At 49.7% G+C, this 17,689-nt stretch overlaps 1 protein-coding gene across 1 annotated transcript in view; it reads left to right on the top strand.

Moving 5' to 3' along the window:
- The window catches only part of LONP1 (lon peptidase 1, mitochondrial), a 34,645-nt gene that overhangs the window by 12,097 nt on the left and 4,859 nt on the right, over positions 1-17,689 (top strand). The window contains exons 4-15 of the mRNA XM_075902981.1: positions 1,724-1,958; positions 2,560-2,621; positions 3,395-3,524; positions 4,298-4,381; positions 5,599-5,819; positions 10,184-10,322; positions 11,296-11,474; positions 14,029-14,116; positions 15,115-15,237; positions 15,853-15,969; positions 16,293-16,433; positions 16,516-16,681. Coding sequence (XP_075759096.1) covers positions 1,724-1,958; positions 2,560-2,621; positions 3,395-3,524; positions 4,298-4,381; positions 5,599-5,819; positions 10,184-10,322; positions 11,296-11,474; positions 14,029-14,116; positions 15,115-15,237; positions 15,853-15,969; positions 16,293-16,433; positions 16,516-16,681 — 1,685 coding nt within the window. The remainder of the gene's footprint in view (positions 1-1,723; positions 1,959-2,559; positions 2,622-3,394; positions 3,525-4,297; positions 4,382-5,598; positions 5,820-10,183; positions 10,323-11,295; positions 11,475-14,028; positions 14,117-15,114; positions 15,238-15,852; positions 15,970-16,292; positions 16,434-16,515; positions 16,682-17,689) is intronic.

Below are 17,689 nucleotides of genomic sequence, written 5' to 3' on the forward strand. Positions count from 1 at the left end.
ATGTCCCCAGCAGATTTCCTAATCCTGGGATTGGAAGTTTCTGATCTGGGGTTAGTATCTGAAGAAGCACAGTATGGCAAATGTAATGGACCGCTTAGTGTGAGCACCAAACCCATTGGTGTTATAGGTATTATTTCTGTTGTGCTAGAAGTATGGGTGGCACTTGAAATGAGGGGTGTAAATAGGGATGTTAGATATCCATTAACTCAATAATCATGTAACTGCACAAAATTGTGCCAGTTACATGATTATTCTACAGTCCTGGGGGCGGGGCCAGCAGCCAGTGTACTCCCGGCCCTGCTCCCTGGGGAGACCCCTGCCGCCCGCGCAGTCCAGCTCCCGCCTGCCATTCCATGCTGCTGCCTCTGGTACAGAGGCAACAGCACATGGTGGCAGCAGCCTGTCTATAGGAGGCCCAAGCTCTCCACCATCAGAGGCTGCTCCACGGCAGCAGCCCGTCTGAGGGGGGTCTGAGCTCCCTGCAGACAGGGGCGGTGCCAGCATCCTGCCTGCCCCTCCCCACTAGAGGCAGCAACATGCGGGGGTGGGGAGACAGCTCCACAAAGCCAGTGCTTGTGGAGAGCTGGCTCCTGCCTGCACCCCCATTTGCATCCTCTGATATAGCAGCAGCAAGGGGGGGAGGGGAGTGTGTGTAGCTGATAGGATTGACCAATAAGCCCAGGCTTATCGGTTAATCGTTTCCTCGCCTATACGCTAACATCCCTAGGCATAAAAAATGATGTAAAGTGTAACGCTAAAAATCCTAGCGGTTATATGTGCGGTGGGCTCTGTAATGTGACAGACAGCCCCTCGGGAGCAGATCTGGCAGCCAGCGAGTAACCATAATGGATACTAATAAGGTGATGCTTATCAGTTAACTGTGTAAACGGTTACACTTTTACATCCCGACTTGAGATGAATACTAGATACACAGTTGCTTTGTGAGGCTCACAACTAGATTGTAAAAGCTTTGGGGGCTTTCAAATCTAAAGTTACTTGTTTACTGATTTGCATTGTGGTGGCAGTTGCTCCGCTGTGCTGAGCACTGCAACGACATACAGCAGAGATGGTTCCTCAGATGAAGAGATTTCTAAGCGCATCCCTCCTTATACTTGCGATGGGGAGCCAAAGGTCACAGATTCAAATCCAGATGTTTTGCTTGCAAATAAAGCACGTGCTGCTTTAAGAGTTTGGTTCTTGCCTAGGGAGGTTGTGGAATCTCCATCACTGGAGATATTTAGAGCAGGTTTGATAGACCTCTTATCCAGGATGATCTAGATGGTGCTTGGTCCTGCCGTGAGGGCAGGGGACTGGACTTGAGGACCTCTCAAAGTCCCTTCTAGTTCTAGTATTCTACGATTCTATGACAACAAAATGTTAAAATCTAATTCCAGTTTGATGTAGGGCAGAAATACAAAGGAGTTAATTCAGCAGCCAGCTTACCTCTTTCATGCTTCAGTTTATACTTTTTAGCGTTGTCTTGGCAAATCCCACGGATGTTTTGCAGGGACCTGGTTCTTAGTTATGCTAACTCAGTGCTCCTGATAGAGACTTTACAAAGAGAGAGGCACCTAAGCGTCATGTATTACCCAGTGGCTGTTTGTGTCACCGCTTGATGACCGTCAGAGGGTGACTACAAGTAACCCTGCCCCTGGCAGGGGAATTGCATACGCCAGCATTAGACTCGCAGTGCTGGCTACAGCTCTCTGCTCTTGGTCTTCAGAATTCGTATAAACAAGAAGCTAGAGGTTGAGCCTGAGGAGGCAGAGCTGGAGAACAAACAGAAAGCCAGAAGGAAGCAGAAGCGCTCCAAGAGGGAGGCTGAAGAGGAGCAGGGACCAAAGGACCAAACTGTGGAGCTGGTGCTGGAGCCTGTGGCTGCCTCGCCAGAAGAAGTGCTCATGGTAGAAGTGGACAACGTTGTCCATGAAGATTTTCAGGTCACAGAAGAAGTTAAAGTAAGTGAAGAAGTCAGGCAGGTCTCGTGCTGCAAGGGTGCGTGTCCAGATCTGTCCCTGAGCTATTGCGGGTGTCCCGCATGTGCAGTTCACAGGTCTCTAACACTGACCATTTAATCTCCCCCCATGGAAGGTGCCTGGCTCTCCTCGTCCTGAGATCTGTATCTGCATGTTGATCGCGTTCTAGTGGCCCTTCTCCTTGCAACAGCTCTATTGCTCAGAATGCCTGGTCCCTCATTAACATCACTGTAAGGATGGATTGTGTTGTGTGCGTGTGTCCCTGGCGGGCTGGATGTTTGTTTGCACTAGCTTGACTAAAGAATGACTCGACTTCTTTCTGAAGGGCCAGCCTGAGGCGAGGGGAGAGTTCGCTCTATACAAGAGCCCAGACTCCCTGCCCTCTCTCCTGCGTCCCAGACTGACGGGAAATGGAAGAGGACGAGCTTCCTTAACAACAATTGAGGGACATGGGCACCCGCAGCAGGACTCCTGCCCAGCTTACTGGTGTTTCTGGGCCCCACCATGGGAGGAGGGACCAATGTTGTGCTTGCGTTTTGACTCAGGACTTGTGGGTTTCAGACTCTGTTGTTTTGTTTCCTAGGCACTTACTGCAGAAATTGTCAAAACCATCCGGGACATCATTGCCTTGAACCCTCTCTACAGGTGCGTGCGTCTCCGCCTTTCAGCAGTTCTCAGGCATGTCCGGCACTTTGAAGCCTTTCCTTCTAGACTCAGTAAATATCTGCCTGCTGTAGCTTATCCAGTGGGCAGCAGTAACTGGAGAATTTCCCACACAGGATTTAGCCTCAGGAGGAAAGTTGATTTACTGGACAAGACAACAGTGAAGGGCAGCCTTGCAAACATGATATAAAACATAAACATCTAGGCAGGTGGGCTCGGAAGTGCGTGGGCTAGAAACACTAACCTTAACTGGGGACCTGGGTTGAAATGTAGCTTGGTCCCCTGACTTGTCACAACAAAAGCTACAGATGTCAAGCTAGGCTTAGATTCCTGACATGTGGAAGTGCTACAGAGCTGGGTAGGGAACACTTTTGGAGATCCTGCCTTTGTTAAGGCTGGGGTTAGCCACTGCGAATTCCTCACTGAAGCTAGTTGAGCTGGATTGAAAAATGAAGCCATTTCACACTGCTGAACTGCTGACTCGTCTCTCCTCTCTTGTTGGCTGTGTTGAGGAATTTCTGATACAACATAATGCCAAAATCCTAGTTCTCTGAATCCACAGTGTCCCCTGTTGCATCTAAAGCATTAAAAATAACATGCCTGTTTTGCCGAAGGCCCAATTATCCAAAAGTTTCAGCTGCCTCCTAAGACCACGTGGGAAAATGGGAGAATGCTGTATTTGTAGCCTATTAACTCAAGGAAACCATTTGCTTTTTATTCGACATTTCAGTTCTTGTTCCTAATTGACCTTTCAGGGAGTCGGTGCTTCAGATGATGCAGGCCGGCCAACGGGTGGTAGATAATCCCATCTATCTGAGTGACATGGGCGCAGCATTAACGGGGGCAGAGTCGCATGAGTTGCAGGACATCCTGGAAGAAACTAACGTAAGATGAAGAAACTTTTAACTGGTGATAATATAAGATGCAGATATGTCATTATTTGCCATGACTTCTCTAGTGTTCTCTGTCCTGAGGCTATGTTAGCTCTGCATTTGTGATGGGTTGATTTTGGTGTATGATGAATTCTGTGTGTAACACACACAGATGGTCTCTGTTGTGGGCTAAATGGGAATGGTAATGAGTCTGGGCACCTCATGACACTTACATTAGCCAAAAGAAACATAAAATGAATCATAGAAGGTAAGAATCCAGTGGTCTCACAAAATGGAGCTCCCCTGCTAAGTTTTAAGGACTTAAGGAATTTGTCCTGTTCATCAAATCGAATCCTTACAGGAGGAGTTGAGCACTGCAGGAAGGCATGAGTTCTGTCTCTTCTTTGAACATCCCTTGTCATCAGCCTGAGTTATCCTCTGAGTGGTAAAACAAAGCTTTCTCCTCTTTCATGTATTTAAATGACAGTAGAATCAGTGCCCACTTGTGTAGGAGAGAGATCCTGCGTCTGGTATGATGGCAGACAGCTCGGTTTTCCCATCAGTTCCAGATTGCTAGATGTTGGCTGTCCAGGCTGATTTTGCCACATTCTCCCATATGCGCTGAAGTCATTGGATGTGCTTCTGTGCCTGCTTATCTCCAGCTGGGGAGTAGAGAAGCTATTTTGCTGTGGATATTGGAGAGATGTAGGGTCATGGAAATTGGACAATAGCTTTTCTCGCCAAGTGCTGATGGGTTTGTTGCTGTTTTTTTTTTTTTTCTTCCAGATTCCCAAACGGCTCTATAAAGCTCTCTCACTCCTGAAGAAAGAGTATGAATTGAGTAAACTCCAGCAGCGTCTTGGACGGGAGGTAAGACTCTAAAGGAACAGAGCACATGCGCACATACCATCTCTTACAAGTTCTTACACTGCACTCAGCACTGCAAGATAGATGGACCCTAAGGAATAGCAATTATGTGGTGGTGTCTCGTGTTTCCCCCCGAACATTGTCATCTATATTTTGTCTTGTGAAATAGAAACCTCCTTAATTTGTATTAATTAATTTAAGCATGTGTTCTAAATTTAGAGAAAGTGGACAGAAATTGGAGAAACTAAGGATGTTAAGTAGTGTTTAATTAGCTAATCGAGTAGTCGATGCTGCAGAGGGGTTAGCTCCCAGGGGTAAGAGCCGCCTCTTACTACATTTGAAAAGCAGAGATGCAGCGGTTGGGGACATGGCACCTCCCCTGCATCCCCCAGACAGTGCTGTGGAGAACCAAAACCAGCTCTCCCTAACAGCGTCTCCTGCCCCCCCCCCTTTTGCTGCCTCTGATACTGATGCAGCAGGTGGGGGAGGAGCGAGTAGTTGAGTAGCGACTTGACTAGTTGCTTACGTCCTTAGAAGAAACTGCGGTACTTTTGACAAGAATACTTCACCTTTCATTTAGAAAAACTTCATATTGCACATGCAAATGTTCTATGGCTTTAATTGCAGTGAAGAATTGAAAAGAATAAAACAGACTGAAAACAAAAAATTGTTTCTCAAATACATGCTGAAGGGAGGATTCCTATAGAGATTACTAATGTTCTTTTTAAAGGCTACAAATAATAAAATTAAAGAATCTGGCTCATTTGTTGATAAAATCTTACCTTTAAACACCTGAGCTGCAGAGCTAATATTTGTGTCATTTCGTGTTAAAGTGAGTGACATGTGACTGACTTTTACAAAACACGTACGTAAGGTTAGGGCTGGATGTTAGAGCTTTGAATTTGCCTCAGTTCTACTTCCAAGGGCTGGGCAGTAAATGATACCATGTGAAGTTGCTGGAGCCAGCTTTGCTTGAAAACTGAGTGCCTTTGACAAAGAAATAACCAAAATACAATAAATGTGAGACTCCCCTTCTTAGAGTCTTAAAATAGAACCACACTGCAAATAAGTTCCAAGAGGCGTTGGTCTCTTCTCTTGCTGGGGAACTCCTCATTCATTCAGGTCTCTTTGGAGAGTGGCTGGAGTCATACGGTGTTGAGTCGGAGGAATGGGGGCCGTGTTAGGTGGAAGCGGTTCAAGTTACTACACATTGTGTCTAGGTTGAGGAGAAGATCAAGCAGACTCATCGCAAGTATCTTCTCCAAGAGCAACTGAAGATTATCAAGAAGGAGCTAGGCCTGGAGAAGGAGGACAAAGATGCCATCGAGGAGAAGTTCCGAGAGCGGCTAAAGGACCTGGTGGTGCCAAAGCACGTCATGGAGGTGATTGATGAAGAGCTGAACAAACTTGGTTTGCTGGACAACCACTCCTCGGAATTCAAGTGAGTGCCTGCCAGTGCGCAGCGCGATGAGGATGGGTGAGAGCAGGGTGTGACATGTGAGCAGCTGTCCCCAGTGATCTGTCAACAGGCTTCTCCTACTAACCCGCCAATGCACTGAAGCTATTTCAGGGGCGGCGGGGACACCTTTGTGTGGGAACCCTGGAACCACGTAAGCCCCAGAAGCTCTTCAGCTATGTGTTAGATTTTAACCGTCCAAAAATTCATTTCAGGAGAATTTGTTGTGATTGTCGGTAGAGCGTCAGACTTTTAATCTGAGGGCCCAGGGTTCAAGTCCCTGATCAAGCAAAGCTGCCGCCTTCTCCCCTCTAACTTCTCCTAGACAGACAAATTTCCTCTGCCACCCAGTAGTGCCCCCAGATCTCCTGGCAGCAGCTTGCACGTCCACCCTCACCTGGCAGCTGCCTCTCCTGTCAGTCACACTCTGCTCCATGTTTCAGTGAGTTTCCTCCTGTGCGGCCTGGGGCTGTGAAGGGGTCTGACTCTTTTGGCCCCACTTGAAGTCCCAGCCCCTAAGAGGCAGGCAGGCAGAGCAGCAGCTGCTTCTGGGCTCTGTGGCTCTCCATGGCTGCTTCCTGCAGAGACCTGGTGGCATATGGATTCCCCCACGGGAGGAGGAGAGGTCACATCTCACCCCCTTCAGTGCCCTGCTCACCTGGATTGGCACTCCCTGCCTCACGCACATTGGGAAACCCCCTCCGACCCAGAGCTGTGGTGACTGACAGCTGTGGCCAAGGCATTTTGGAGGGAAGGGGGGAGGCTACAGCCAGGATGCTCCCTCAATCAGGGGACGAGAGGAAAATACACTTGCATCACATTCTCTTCTGTTCCCTCTCCTCACTAGCTGGGAGAGGAATGCACACAAGCTGTGTGCAAGAGGGGAAGGGAAAGAAAGGCAAGCAGCCCCCCAGCGCACACACCTGTAGCCCTTTCCCCCCACCCTCCCAAAATGGCACCCTTGGTACAGGCCAGTCAGAGCTCCCCAGAGAAGGCGGGCTCTGTGAAGCAACTGGGCGGGAGGGGGCGGTCTCCTCACAGCGTGATGCTCAGGTCAACTTCCTAGATAATTTCTGGGCCACATGTGGGGCAGGGAGTGATGGTGGACTCTTCCCAGCCTCCTTTGAGAGGTTAGGACCCACCACGGAGGTTAATAGTCCCTTTGGTTTCGGTTCCCAGGGAGCTGGTTTCCTTTCTGCTGTTTTCCTTAGGTATTCTAGAAATCATTTCTTACAAGCTAATGGGGTGAGCAAAGTCCCATCCCGTGCTCCTCCGCGCAAGGCTCATGCACCATTCACTCAGGGTGTTAATGGGTAATTCTTACCAGGTAATGGTTAACTGCTGCCTGGGGAGCAGCCCCCCCCCCCCACTCTGCTTGGCCCCTGCGCGGGGCTGCTGGCTCCCAGCCTGCTGCCACTTCTGGAAGCCACTTCTGCCCAAGGCTGCCAGCCCTGTGTGGTTTCTGCCGGCTCTGCCAGCCCTGTGTGGGTTGGGAGCTGGCAGTCCTGCAGGAGGCCAGAAGCAGCCAGGCAGGAACAGCCCTTGCCCATGGTAGGGGACCACTCCAGACTCCTCCACCTATGCCCATTTCATCAGTTAACTGGTTAAATGTTACATTTAACCGGTTAACTAAACAGGATTTTACATCCCTACTGCTCACACGCTCACTGCCTAATCAGCTAAGCTTTGGCTCTCAAAAGAGGGCACTGGATTTCATGTGAAGCAAGGAACAAGAAGCTAATCTGTCACATGACAAGGGCTCAGCAGCATACAAAATGCTTGGGCAGGATGGGCATTGCAAAAGGGTGAATCATGCTTGCAGTATAATCAGTTACTCATTGATGTGGGCTCTCAGGAGTGTAGAACACTGCTTCCGCACTCAGGGGACCCACCAAGTGCATTTGATCTTGTTTGAGACCGACCATTGTGTATACACCTGCTCCCTGCAGTGCCATTCCAGATTTCAGAGTGGAGGAACTTTCAGCAGCGTTTCTGGGGCCACCTAGGAGGATCAGGAGCCGTCATTTGGAAAACATTGGCCAAACGTTTAGGATTTCAGTGTGAACAGGAGTCCATCAAGGCAAAGCAGCATTCTGAGTTGTCTTACAGTGAATGCCATTGCATCCCATTGCATCTCAAATATACCAAATCTTTTTGCTGGCATAGAAAGAATTCTGTGCCTAGCTATGCTAGAAACCAGCTTAGATTTCCAACCCCAGAGTCTTGGTATCTTCTCTGTTAAGTGCTGTGCCTGACTTTGCAACACTAATATTGTTCTTTATAAACTGGAAAAACAAATTCCATCTTAGGGCATCCTATTGACACCCATGTGGATCCTCAGCCACCTTGGAACCATTAGATCTCCCACAAGGACCTCTTCCACTTGTGCTGATGGAGCAGCTGATTATAGTAATAGTAGGCTGGTATCCTCCATCTGGACCAGCTCTTGAGGGAGGCGCGAGACACTGAGTGTTAGTCTCTCAGATGTTTGCTGATAGCAGTGGAATGAGGAGACACGGAAACCTTGCATTCTATGCCACGCTCAAGCAGTGTGTGCCCTAGGGCGCTTAGACTTTACTGCTGCCAGTTCTCTCTCTTCCCCACTCCTGTCTTCCCATCCTAGTTCCAGTCCCCGTGCCTAGCAAGACCTAGTCTTTCCACCCTGACTCTGTATCCTTGTCTGACCTGTCCCAATCCCCAGCTTCTCTGCTGGTCCCTCTCCCTCACCCTGACCTCCAATCACCTGTTCTCCATTAGATCCTAGTATCGTTCCCAGGTGCCTCTTCTGATTTCAGTTTCTCCTCTCTTCTCCCTTGGACCCTCCAGATGGTTCTCCCAGTCTCTTGGCCCCAGCTAGTCCTAGTTCTACTCTCAGACTCCAGTTCCTCCTTAGTTCTCTCTCCCTTAACACTCTCTCCACATCTTTCTTCCTTCAGCTCACTGGCTCAGTCTAGGGATGTGATCGGGTAACTGGTTACTGGTGCCCAGGAGCAGGCCATGGGCGGAGGGCTGGTTAACTGATTAATCTGGATTTTACATTCCCAGTTCAGTCCTAATCTCCTTTCCTGGCTAGTCCCAATTCTCCCTTCCCCATCCTGGCTCCTCAATCCACTCTTACCTCCACTCCCTATGTAGGCTCCCAGTCCCAGTTTCCCGCTTCCCACCCTCCTGCCAGTGCAAAGAAAAGGCACTTCCCCGTCCCAGGCTTGTACCTGCCAGACATCAAAGGCTTTCTGCAAATGGAGCTGTTTGTGTCTTCAGAACAGCATTGCAGCAATCAGCTAGTCGAGGGGTAATTGTTCATTCATCCTTGAGTGTTTGCTCACGTGCATTCCAATTAGGTGTCTATGCGCGCACATGCACGTTAGTGGAAGGTTTTTCCCTTAGCTGATTGCTGTCTTCCAAGATACAAGGCTTGAAGGGCCTACAGATGAGGCAACAGCTTTTCTGATCCCCTTCTCCCACACACTTTAAACAAGAAGTGTGAGGGTCACTTTTGGGCATATGCTTGCCGCAAGATCCACAGTCTTTAAAACAGGGCTGGGGAACCTTTTTTGGGTCAGGGGCCACTGAGCCACAGAAAAATCATTCGGGGGCCACCCACAAGTGAGAAGCAGGGGGAAAACCCCGCACTGTAGCCTTCAACTGAGAAGGAGAAAAACATTCCCCATGTTCCCCTTGCTCACCAGAACATAGGGAGGGCCCAGGCTAGTAGATTTTGTGTGCTCCAGACCCTGGGGGGGACAGTGGAGTGGAGGGCTGGAGCACCAGTGCGGGCTCCCCAATGTTGGGGGGGGGCATAGTCTTGGGGGCCAGATCCAGGCAAGCTGAGGGCTGCATCTGGCCCCCGAGCCTAAGGTTCCCCACCCCTTCTTTAAAGTCTGGGGATCCAGACATGCCCTGGTGCAGTAGCTATAGAACTGAAGAGAACAAACAAGCTGCTGCACTTGCTAACAAGAACAACGGGGAGTTCCAGCTAACCATCCCTGGTGGGGGAAAAAGGAACTGAAAGGGAAAGGGAACGGCAAGGCTCTATGTTGGGCGCCATTTTAGCGCCACTCCAGGGGCACCTAGACCGACTATGGCTAGCTGCTAGGGGAAATCTTCCGGCTAACATGAACATGGGCACACAGACACCTTATTGGAATGGCCAGGGGTGACGCATCTTGAAGAACAAAAGTTACGAGAAGGGATGTAGCTGTTTTTCCCCCCATGACAAAGCTGGTCTGACATTCTGGCTGGTTTCCCCATGAGTCCCGTTTCTATCCCACTCTTCTCAGTGAAGTTTTCTCTTTCGCCCATGTGTTGGGCTTTTGCAGTGATGCCTGTTTTGCTTGTGTCTCTGCCAGTGTTACCCGGAACTATTTGGACTGGCTGACGTCCATCCCCTGGGGCAAATGCAGCGAGGAGAACCTGGAGCTGAGCAGAGCCCAGGCTGTCCTGGAGGAGGATCACTATGGAATGGAGGATGTCAAGAATCGAATCCTGGTAAGGCAGCATTGTGCGGCCAGGCGAAACGTCTGGCTCATGGCTTGCCGCAGTTTGTCTCGCTGGGTGTTCATAGGGAGATGCATGAGCCTTTTGATGGTGCGAGGGTGGGTTTAGTGGCTCTGTCTGTATACGTGTAGCCCTCCTCCTTGTGTAACAAGGCTGTGCCTGTTAGTGGGCTGCACACGAGTGGTTTGCAGAGCTTGGGGAAGCATAGAGAAAAGGGCTCTATCGCATATGTCCAGGAACTCAGGGCCTAGGCTGCCCAGCATCCAGCTTCGGAGCCGATGCAGCATTTTGCAGCCGAGGCATGGCGTGTTGTGTGTGTGTGTGTGTTTTTGGGGGAGGGGTTCTCTCAGTAGTTCAGGAACACTCAGCAGTAGGGGAGGTGTGCAGACTGGCTGGGAGAGGCAGGGACCAACATGCCAAGGTAGGAGAGAGGCACAGAATCCTGCATCCATTGGGGAAAGGCGGCTCCATCCCCGTCAGCAGTGGAATGGTGGTGATCCAGATATCACTTTGTTGCCCCAGGGGAGCCTGGTGTGCCCCAGCCAGCAGAGGATGTTCCCTAGAGTCTTTAGCAGCCCTCTCTTAGGCTCTTCTGAGGAGGTATTTCTTACCTCACTGAGTGTAATTGGTGTCAGGTACAGTCCTGCATTACTGCAAACCTTCCTCAGTGTAACGGTGACACTGGGCACAGCGCTGCACGCCTGTAATCCCAGCCAATTGGATCACTTGGGTTCTGGGCTGCGGTGTGCTGTGCCCATCAGGTGTCTGTTGTTACTGACAGCCTGGCCAGCGGGCGGCTGGCGGACTGGGTAGAACAACGTGAAGGGACGTGTTGTGATCCGTGCTCTTTCTGTGAGGGCTGCCGGACCAGTCGATCGGGGTGACGTAACTGCAGTGTTCCTTTTCTCCTGGTTGAAAGTATGGCTGTGCTGTACTTGCCTGTGTTGCATCTTTTGTTTGGCAGGAATTCATAGCAGTCAGCCAGCTGCGAGGATCTACCCAAGGGAAGATTCTTTGTTTTTATGGCCCTCCAGGGGTTGGCAAAACCAGTATTGCCCGTTCCATCGCTAGAGCCTTAAATCGAGAGTATTTCCGCTTCAGTGTTGGAGGAATGACCGATGTTGCAGAAATCAAAGGACACAGGTCAGTGTAACGCAAGCATTTCCCACCCCAGCTAGCTTTTATCAACCTTTGACCTAGCTGATGATGAAACGTGCATGTCATTTAAATTCTTATAGTCCAGAGAGGGATTCTTTGCATGCAGCAGCAGATTTGTCTTTGGGACAATTAAAGAGATGCCCTGGCCAGGATTTTAAAATACATCAATTAAAAATGCTTCTCTGCTGCTGTTCCTCTCTGTCTGTTCTCTACCTTTGCCCCAAAGACCTTTTCAGTGACTAGATAAAGTACTGTTGACTAAAGGGTGTAGCTGATTGTTTGACTGCATTTGCAGGTCACATCTAAAAATGTTCAAGACTAAGTAACTAAACACAGCCAAATGTATTGCATTAAGACTGAGTGGTACAATATGAAATGGAGACATTTGGGAAGCAAATTCTTGCAGTGTGTTCACCTTACAAAAAGGTGTGCTTCATAGATAAAGCTTGAATCTCTCACCAATAGAAGTTGGACCAATAAAATGTTTTCTCAGCCTCCCTTCCTCATAGATAGGAATTTCAGTTAGTAATATTTATAGCAATGAGTTTATCAGCCAGTAAAATCCAACCCACCCGATCATAATAGTTCCTTACTTTGTTTTGCACTTTTTTTAATCTCGATTTTGGACGCTACCCTCCAAACCACTTGAGTGTGGAAGTTTAGTCCAACCTGTACTGGGACACAACATTCATGCATCATGGCTCTTACAGGCTCCCTGTCTAATGCCAAAGCTGACTTCCACTTTGCAAAGTGTTGTGGGGTACATGACATGGGTGAACAGAATTGTGGGAGGAGCATAATACACTCACTTAACATAACTTCCCAACACCTGTGATATACATAATACATGTAAGATATTACTGTGGTGTATATTATGCCTAATACATGGTATTAAAAACATACATACGTATCTTCAATTCTGTTTATTAGTAAGTGACATTGAACGTGCCATAGAAAGTCAACATCATTTCACAAATGTATCCAAATCCAGGACTTTAAATTTTTAAACATGCTCACTCATTTTGAAAAACATCCAAGATGACACCTCAAAGACCTCGGCCCCAAATGCTTGTTTGCAGAGGAGCTAGCAGACTCCCCAGTGTAAATGCTGATGCCACTGACTGATGCTGTTTGGATGTGTTGGGATGTGGTTGCATGTTGGTTTTGGGCTCCTGTCTAAGGAAAGATTTCAAGATGTGGATGAGTCAACTTGGGAAGATCAAGAGCAAAGGATTCCAACTAAGCTAATAAGTGAGCGCACCGGCCAGATATGTGTGCGGTACTACGGAAACCGGAAGCACTCCGTGAAATGAAGACATCATTTTTAGAATAGCAAAAGGAAGGGCATGTCTGGCAGGATACGATTAACTTGTGAAACTCCCTGCTGCAAGATACAGAGGGAGACAGACGTAAACATGTGTCAAAGGTTCTCAGTCCTGTGCTGCAAGAATGGCTTCTCCCATTCTGCTCTAGTGCCTCAGTTACTCCTCATCTGAGGTTTCATGGATACCAGCTCCTCCTTGCTGAGCGTGCCTGTTGTTCTAATGAGTTAGCCCTCTAGTCCTTTGGGAATTACAGAAAACGCCCAGCTAATCAAAATGATCTCCCATCTCCTCCCTCCTGTGCTCTCCGGCCTCTCCTGGACCAGAGTGTGTTGCTGAGCTCCATAAACAGTAGTTCTTCCCTTTGTTGCAGGGGTTTCTGCCCCACCTCGCTCAGTGGGCCTGCAAGAGGAATTTGTACTCCCCTCTCCACTATAAACTCCTGGCTTTGGACCCTCACCTGTGAATAAGGGTACAGTTTGTCACAGAGGTCATGGAGCGTCCACACTGAGTGGGACCCTGAACCGAAGTTAAGGCTGGCCAGAACCAGTGCCGGTAGGGCATCAGGTTAGGACTTAGTGTGTGGAGCTCCTGTCTGCCTCGGGGCCACCAGAGGAGAGACCCCGGGACGAAGGGGTTGGTCGGTGGGCTTAGAGCAGTGACAGCTCTTGCCACAGGCACAGCAGCAGGGCTGGAGCAGCTACGGGGGTCAGCCCTTGGTAGAGTATTGGCTGTTAGTGTCCTCCCTGCCACCCCTGCTGTATTTAGTAGGTCAGGGACAGGGATCCGTGAACTTTTGTTTATTGCCTGCAGCCTGTTTCCACTAAGAATACCAATGACCAGAATCTTAACCTTGGTGTCTTGGTGTGGGTGGATCACCAACGGAGGGCAATAAAGAAATTCACTGCTCTGCCTCCCCCACCCCCAGTAGAAAAAACACATTCAGGTTCTCCACTAAATACGAGGGCATAAAAACCACTTGTCCCAAAATACAAAACAAACTTAAAATAGGAAATAAAACTGCAATCCAGGCAGCGTCTCCAAGCGTGCGTCTGTCAGATGGCTGGTGGAACCAGGCGAGATGGGTCTTCAATGGGGATGCTTTTCAGCAATCCTTGAGAATATGCACTTGGGTAAAAAGGAAGAGCTTCCTCTTAAGCACATTATTCCCTCCCCTGTATGGTGTATTGTCTGATAAGTGGTCTCTCATAAAACAGGAGGACGTACGTTGGAGCAATGCCAGGGAAAATCATTCAGTGCCTAAAAAAGACCAAGACCGAAAACCCTCTGATCCTGATTGATGAGGTGAGACATCTGATCATTCTCCAGGCTCTTCCACTGAAAACCATTAGATATCAACCCCAGGCGACAAGAAAACCGCAAGGGTAACTTTTCCAAAGCTCCCAAGTCCCAGTGACTTTCAATGAGGTTTGGGCTCCTAAGCCACTTAGGCACTGATAACTAGTCTCCTAAACCACTTAGGCACTGTGATAGTCTCCTGTTGTACACATATCCGTTTAGATTGCTGCATTAAGGGCCTTTCAGATCAAAGTCTGGCCTGTTACTGCTCTCTGGGCTTTATATACCCAGTGTCATCAGCCAGCACAAAGGCACCCATGTCACACACTCACTGGCAGACTCGGTATAGGCGGCGAGGGAGGTGAATGGGCACAAAACCCCAATTTTCCTTCTGGCCCAGGAGGAATCCCTCTAGATTGGATTAAAGGCAGTGTGAAGGGTAAGAACCTTACCTTGCCACCATCTGTGACACCAGAAGCAGTTATAGGATGCCGGGCCATCAACCCAACACTTTCCATTAGCATGAAAAAATATCGCAAGCAAGCAAGGTGTGTTAAGTTGCATTATTATAAAATCAAGATAAACCCCTCGCTGCCCCGCCCCCGTTTCAGGTGGTGTTTGTGCGTTTGGCAGTGACACAGCTGATGGGCTAATGCAACCAGACACTTCGCTGTCAAAGAAAGAAACTGATGTGCTCTTGATGTGCTGCTGCCTCGCATTTTTGTCCCTCCCTGTTCCCGTAGAATCCCACCCATGTCCCCTCTGTAGAGCTTTTTTCCTGTGAGTACCAACCACCACCCTATGTCTTGCCAAGCATGCTTGTTCCTAAAGGCCAGGGGTTTGGCGGTGCTGCTGGGAGGTACTTAAGTAATGTGTTCGCGAAGAAGTGCGCGCTGGAATGAAACTGCTGCTCGTCGGGAATGAATGCAGCCAAACTGGTGCAGTAAAAGTGAATCCTGGTAAGAATGCTACCACGTTTCCTTCAAGTCTTCTGTCTCCTGTAGGTGGATAAAATCGGGCGAGGCTATCAAGGTGACCCATCCTCGGCCCTTCTGGAGCTGCTGGACCCAGAACAGAACTCGAACTTCTTGGACCATTACCTTGATGTTCCTGTAGATTTATCAAAGGTATAGTTCCACTGGGTGCTGCCACGTCTGTTCAGATGCCCTAGCCATTAGAGCCGAGGTTGTAGGGTAGAATGCACTCCCTGTGCCAAGGGAGGTGTAAAGGAGGCACCTGGGAGTACTCTCTGTAACTGGCAATGATCGTGGGGCCAGACCGATACTGTCCTGAAAACGTTCCATCTGGCTAGATACCTCCCATCCCTGTGGACACCTGGTCTGGGAGCCAGCTGCTGTCATGACATCTGCCAGCTAACGAGCACACGGCCTCCTTTTTCACTTCTGAGTGGCCAAAATGGGGCTTGCTCTCAGCGACCGGATGCCGGCACCCGGCTACGTAATCACTTTTAGAATTGCTGCAAGGCAGACTTTCAGGCTGGACAGTCATTGTGGTCTCTTACACGCTGTTGCTGGGATCCGGGGTCCATAGTTAGTGGCAAATGCAGCCATCGGACCCTGCTGGCTTCCCACTGTGTGCTGCGGGACTACTCCATTTGGGGCCCCAGCACAGCTTGCTCTGGGATCGGACCTCCCTACAGGAGGGGGATAGAACCTGACAGAGTCAAGTGAAGCTGCCTGCCCATGGGAAGTACCTAACCTGGGCTGTCTTGTCATATTCAGGTGCTTTTTATTTGTACTGCTAATGTGACGGACACCATCCCAGAGCCGCTGCGGGACAGAATGGAAATGATCAATGTGTCGGGATACGTTGCACAAGAGAAACTTGCAATTGCAGAGGTGAGAAGCTCTCTCGCTAACGAACCCATTAGGAATTCTGTATCCAGTGAAAGACAATGCTCTTCTAGCAGAGTTAACTGGAGCATCTGCGCTCTGCATCTCCAGTCACCTTGGGCACAGTGTTCAAGGGAACACTGCCACATAAAACAAGCTGACAGCAGCTGTACGCCCCACCGGATAATACTGGATTTCCACTAGAAACAAGCCCCAGGCCTCTGCCGAAAGCATTCATTGAGCTAACGGCAGAGTGAAGTTGGCTGAAATAGGATGATTCAGTTGAGGACTAACAGGGGCACGTGGTGGTTGATTCTTTTTCCCCCCAGAGGTACTTGGTCCCTCAGGCACGTGTCCTGTGTGGTTTGGATGAAACCAAGACCAAGATCTCCTCCGACGTGCTGACTCTTCTCATCAAGAAGTACTGCAGGGAGAGTGGAGTGAGGAACCTGCAGAAGCAAGTGGAGAAGGTGAGGGTGCTTGAATGTCAAGCCCTCTATGTGCTTTATGCTGTGACTGTGTCCTGCAGGGACTAATCATTGTCTTGCACAGGTGTTACGGAAATCGGCCTATAAGATTGTCCGTGGAGAAGCCGAGACAGTTGAGGTCACCTCAGAAAACTTGCAGGACTTCGTTGGCAAGCCAATCTTCACTGTGGATCGGATGTATGACCTCACGCCTCCTGGAGTGGTGATGGGCCTCGCCTGGACCGCTATGGGTAAGATGCAGCTGCAGCAGAGCCAGTGTGGGATTGGCAAGGGGGGGCCTTTTTCACTCCTCTTTCCAGGAGAAACTTACCTCCTTTGCCCCAGTTGGGCAGTACTACAGGTGCTGAATGGGGAGTGGCCGCTGGGAAGCTGAATTACTGCTCTGATGGTTCCATGGCTTTTTTCTGAAAGCAGCTGCACAGGAGAGGAGTTAAAATGCTCCTTACTGGTCCAATGGGAGAATCTTATGAGCATTAGTGAAACACCCTACGTTAGCTCCTGAATGTTTCTGCGTCTGTCCTAGTGGCAGAGAGCCAGGGCGCTGAATCTCCTAGAAGGGCTAAGCAGGAAAAAGCAGGAGGATTGTGGGGGTGGTACAGCAACGCTTAGATGTCTCTGGGATTGATAAACAGGCTATCTAGACTAGGGATGTAAAATCCTGTTTCATCAGTTAACCCAGGGGTTTGCAAACTTGCTGGTACCACGATCTCCTGAAATGCTAAATGAATTTGTATGACACACACCCCTCCCCCCCACTGCTCTGGGTCGCTTCCTCCCCCCTTCTCACCAGATTCCTTGCCCTGCTGGGATTCCTTCAAGGCGTTTGCGGTCCTCAACGCCCTTCCCCCTGCAGGCTCCTTCCCCTGTCTCTTTCTCCTCTGTGCCTCTTTTCTGCTCCTTGTCCCTTTGGTGTTTTCTTTCTCTCTCCTCTCCTCTCCTCTCCCCCCCCCCATGTGCCCTTATTTACCTCTGGGCATCCCCGACCCAATCCCCCAGCTGCTAGCTAAGGGACCCCACCCTGTCCCAGGTGGGGAAGTATTCGGTCGCCCGGCAACTGTGCCCTGGCTGGCCCCTCGCACATCTGCTCCTGGGCCGGTGCGGCCTCACTCTGCCACCACCTTGCCTCCTCCTGCAGCTGAGCTGCGCTACTGGAGTCCCGTGGCCCCAGCCACACTACACGGCTTGCCAGCAGCTGCCTTCCGCCGCTGCTGCATCCTGCTTCAAAAACCTTTTCACAC

This window comes from Pelodiscus sinensis, chromosome 19 (assembly GCF_049634645.1).
Source record: "Pelodiscus sinensis isolate JC-2024 chromosome 19, ASM4963464v1, whole genome shotgun sequence".
Classification (NCBI taxonomy): domain Eukaryota; kingdom Metazoa; phylum Chordata; order Testudines; family Trionychidae; genus Pelodiscus; species Pelodiscus sinensis.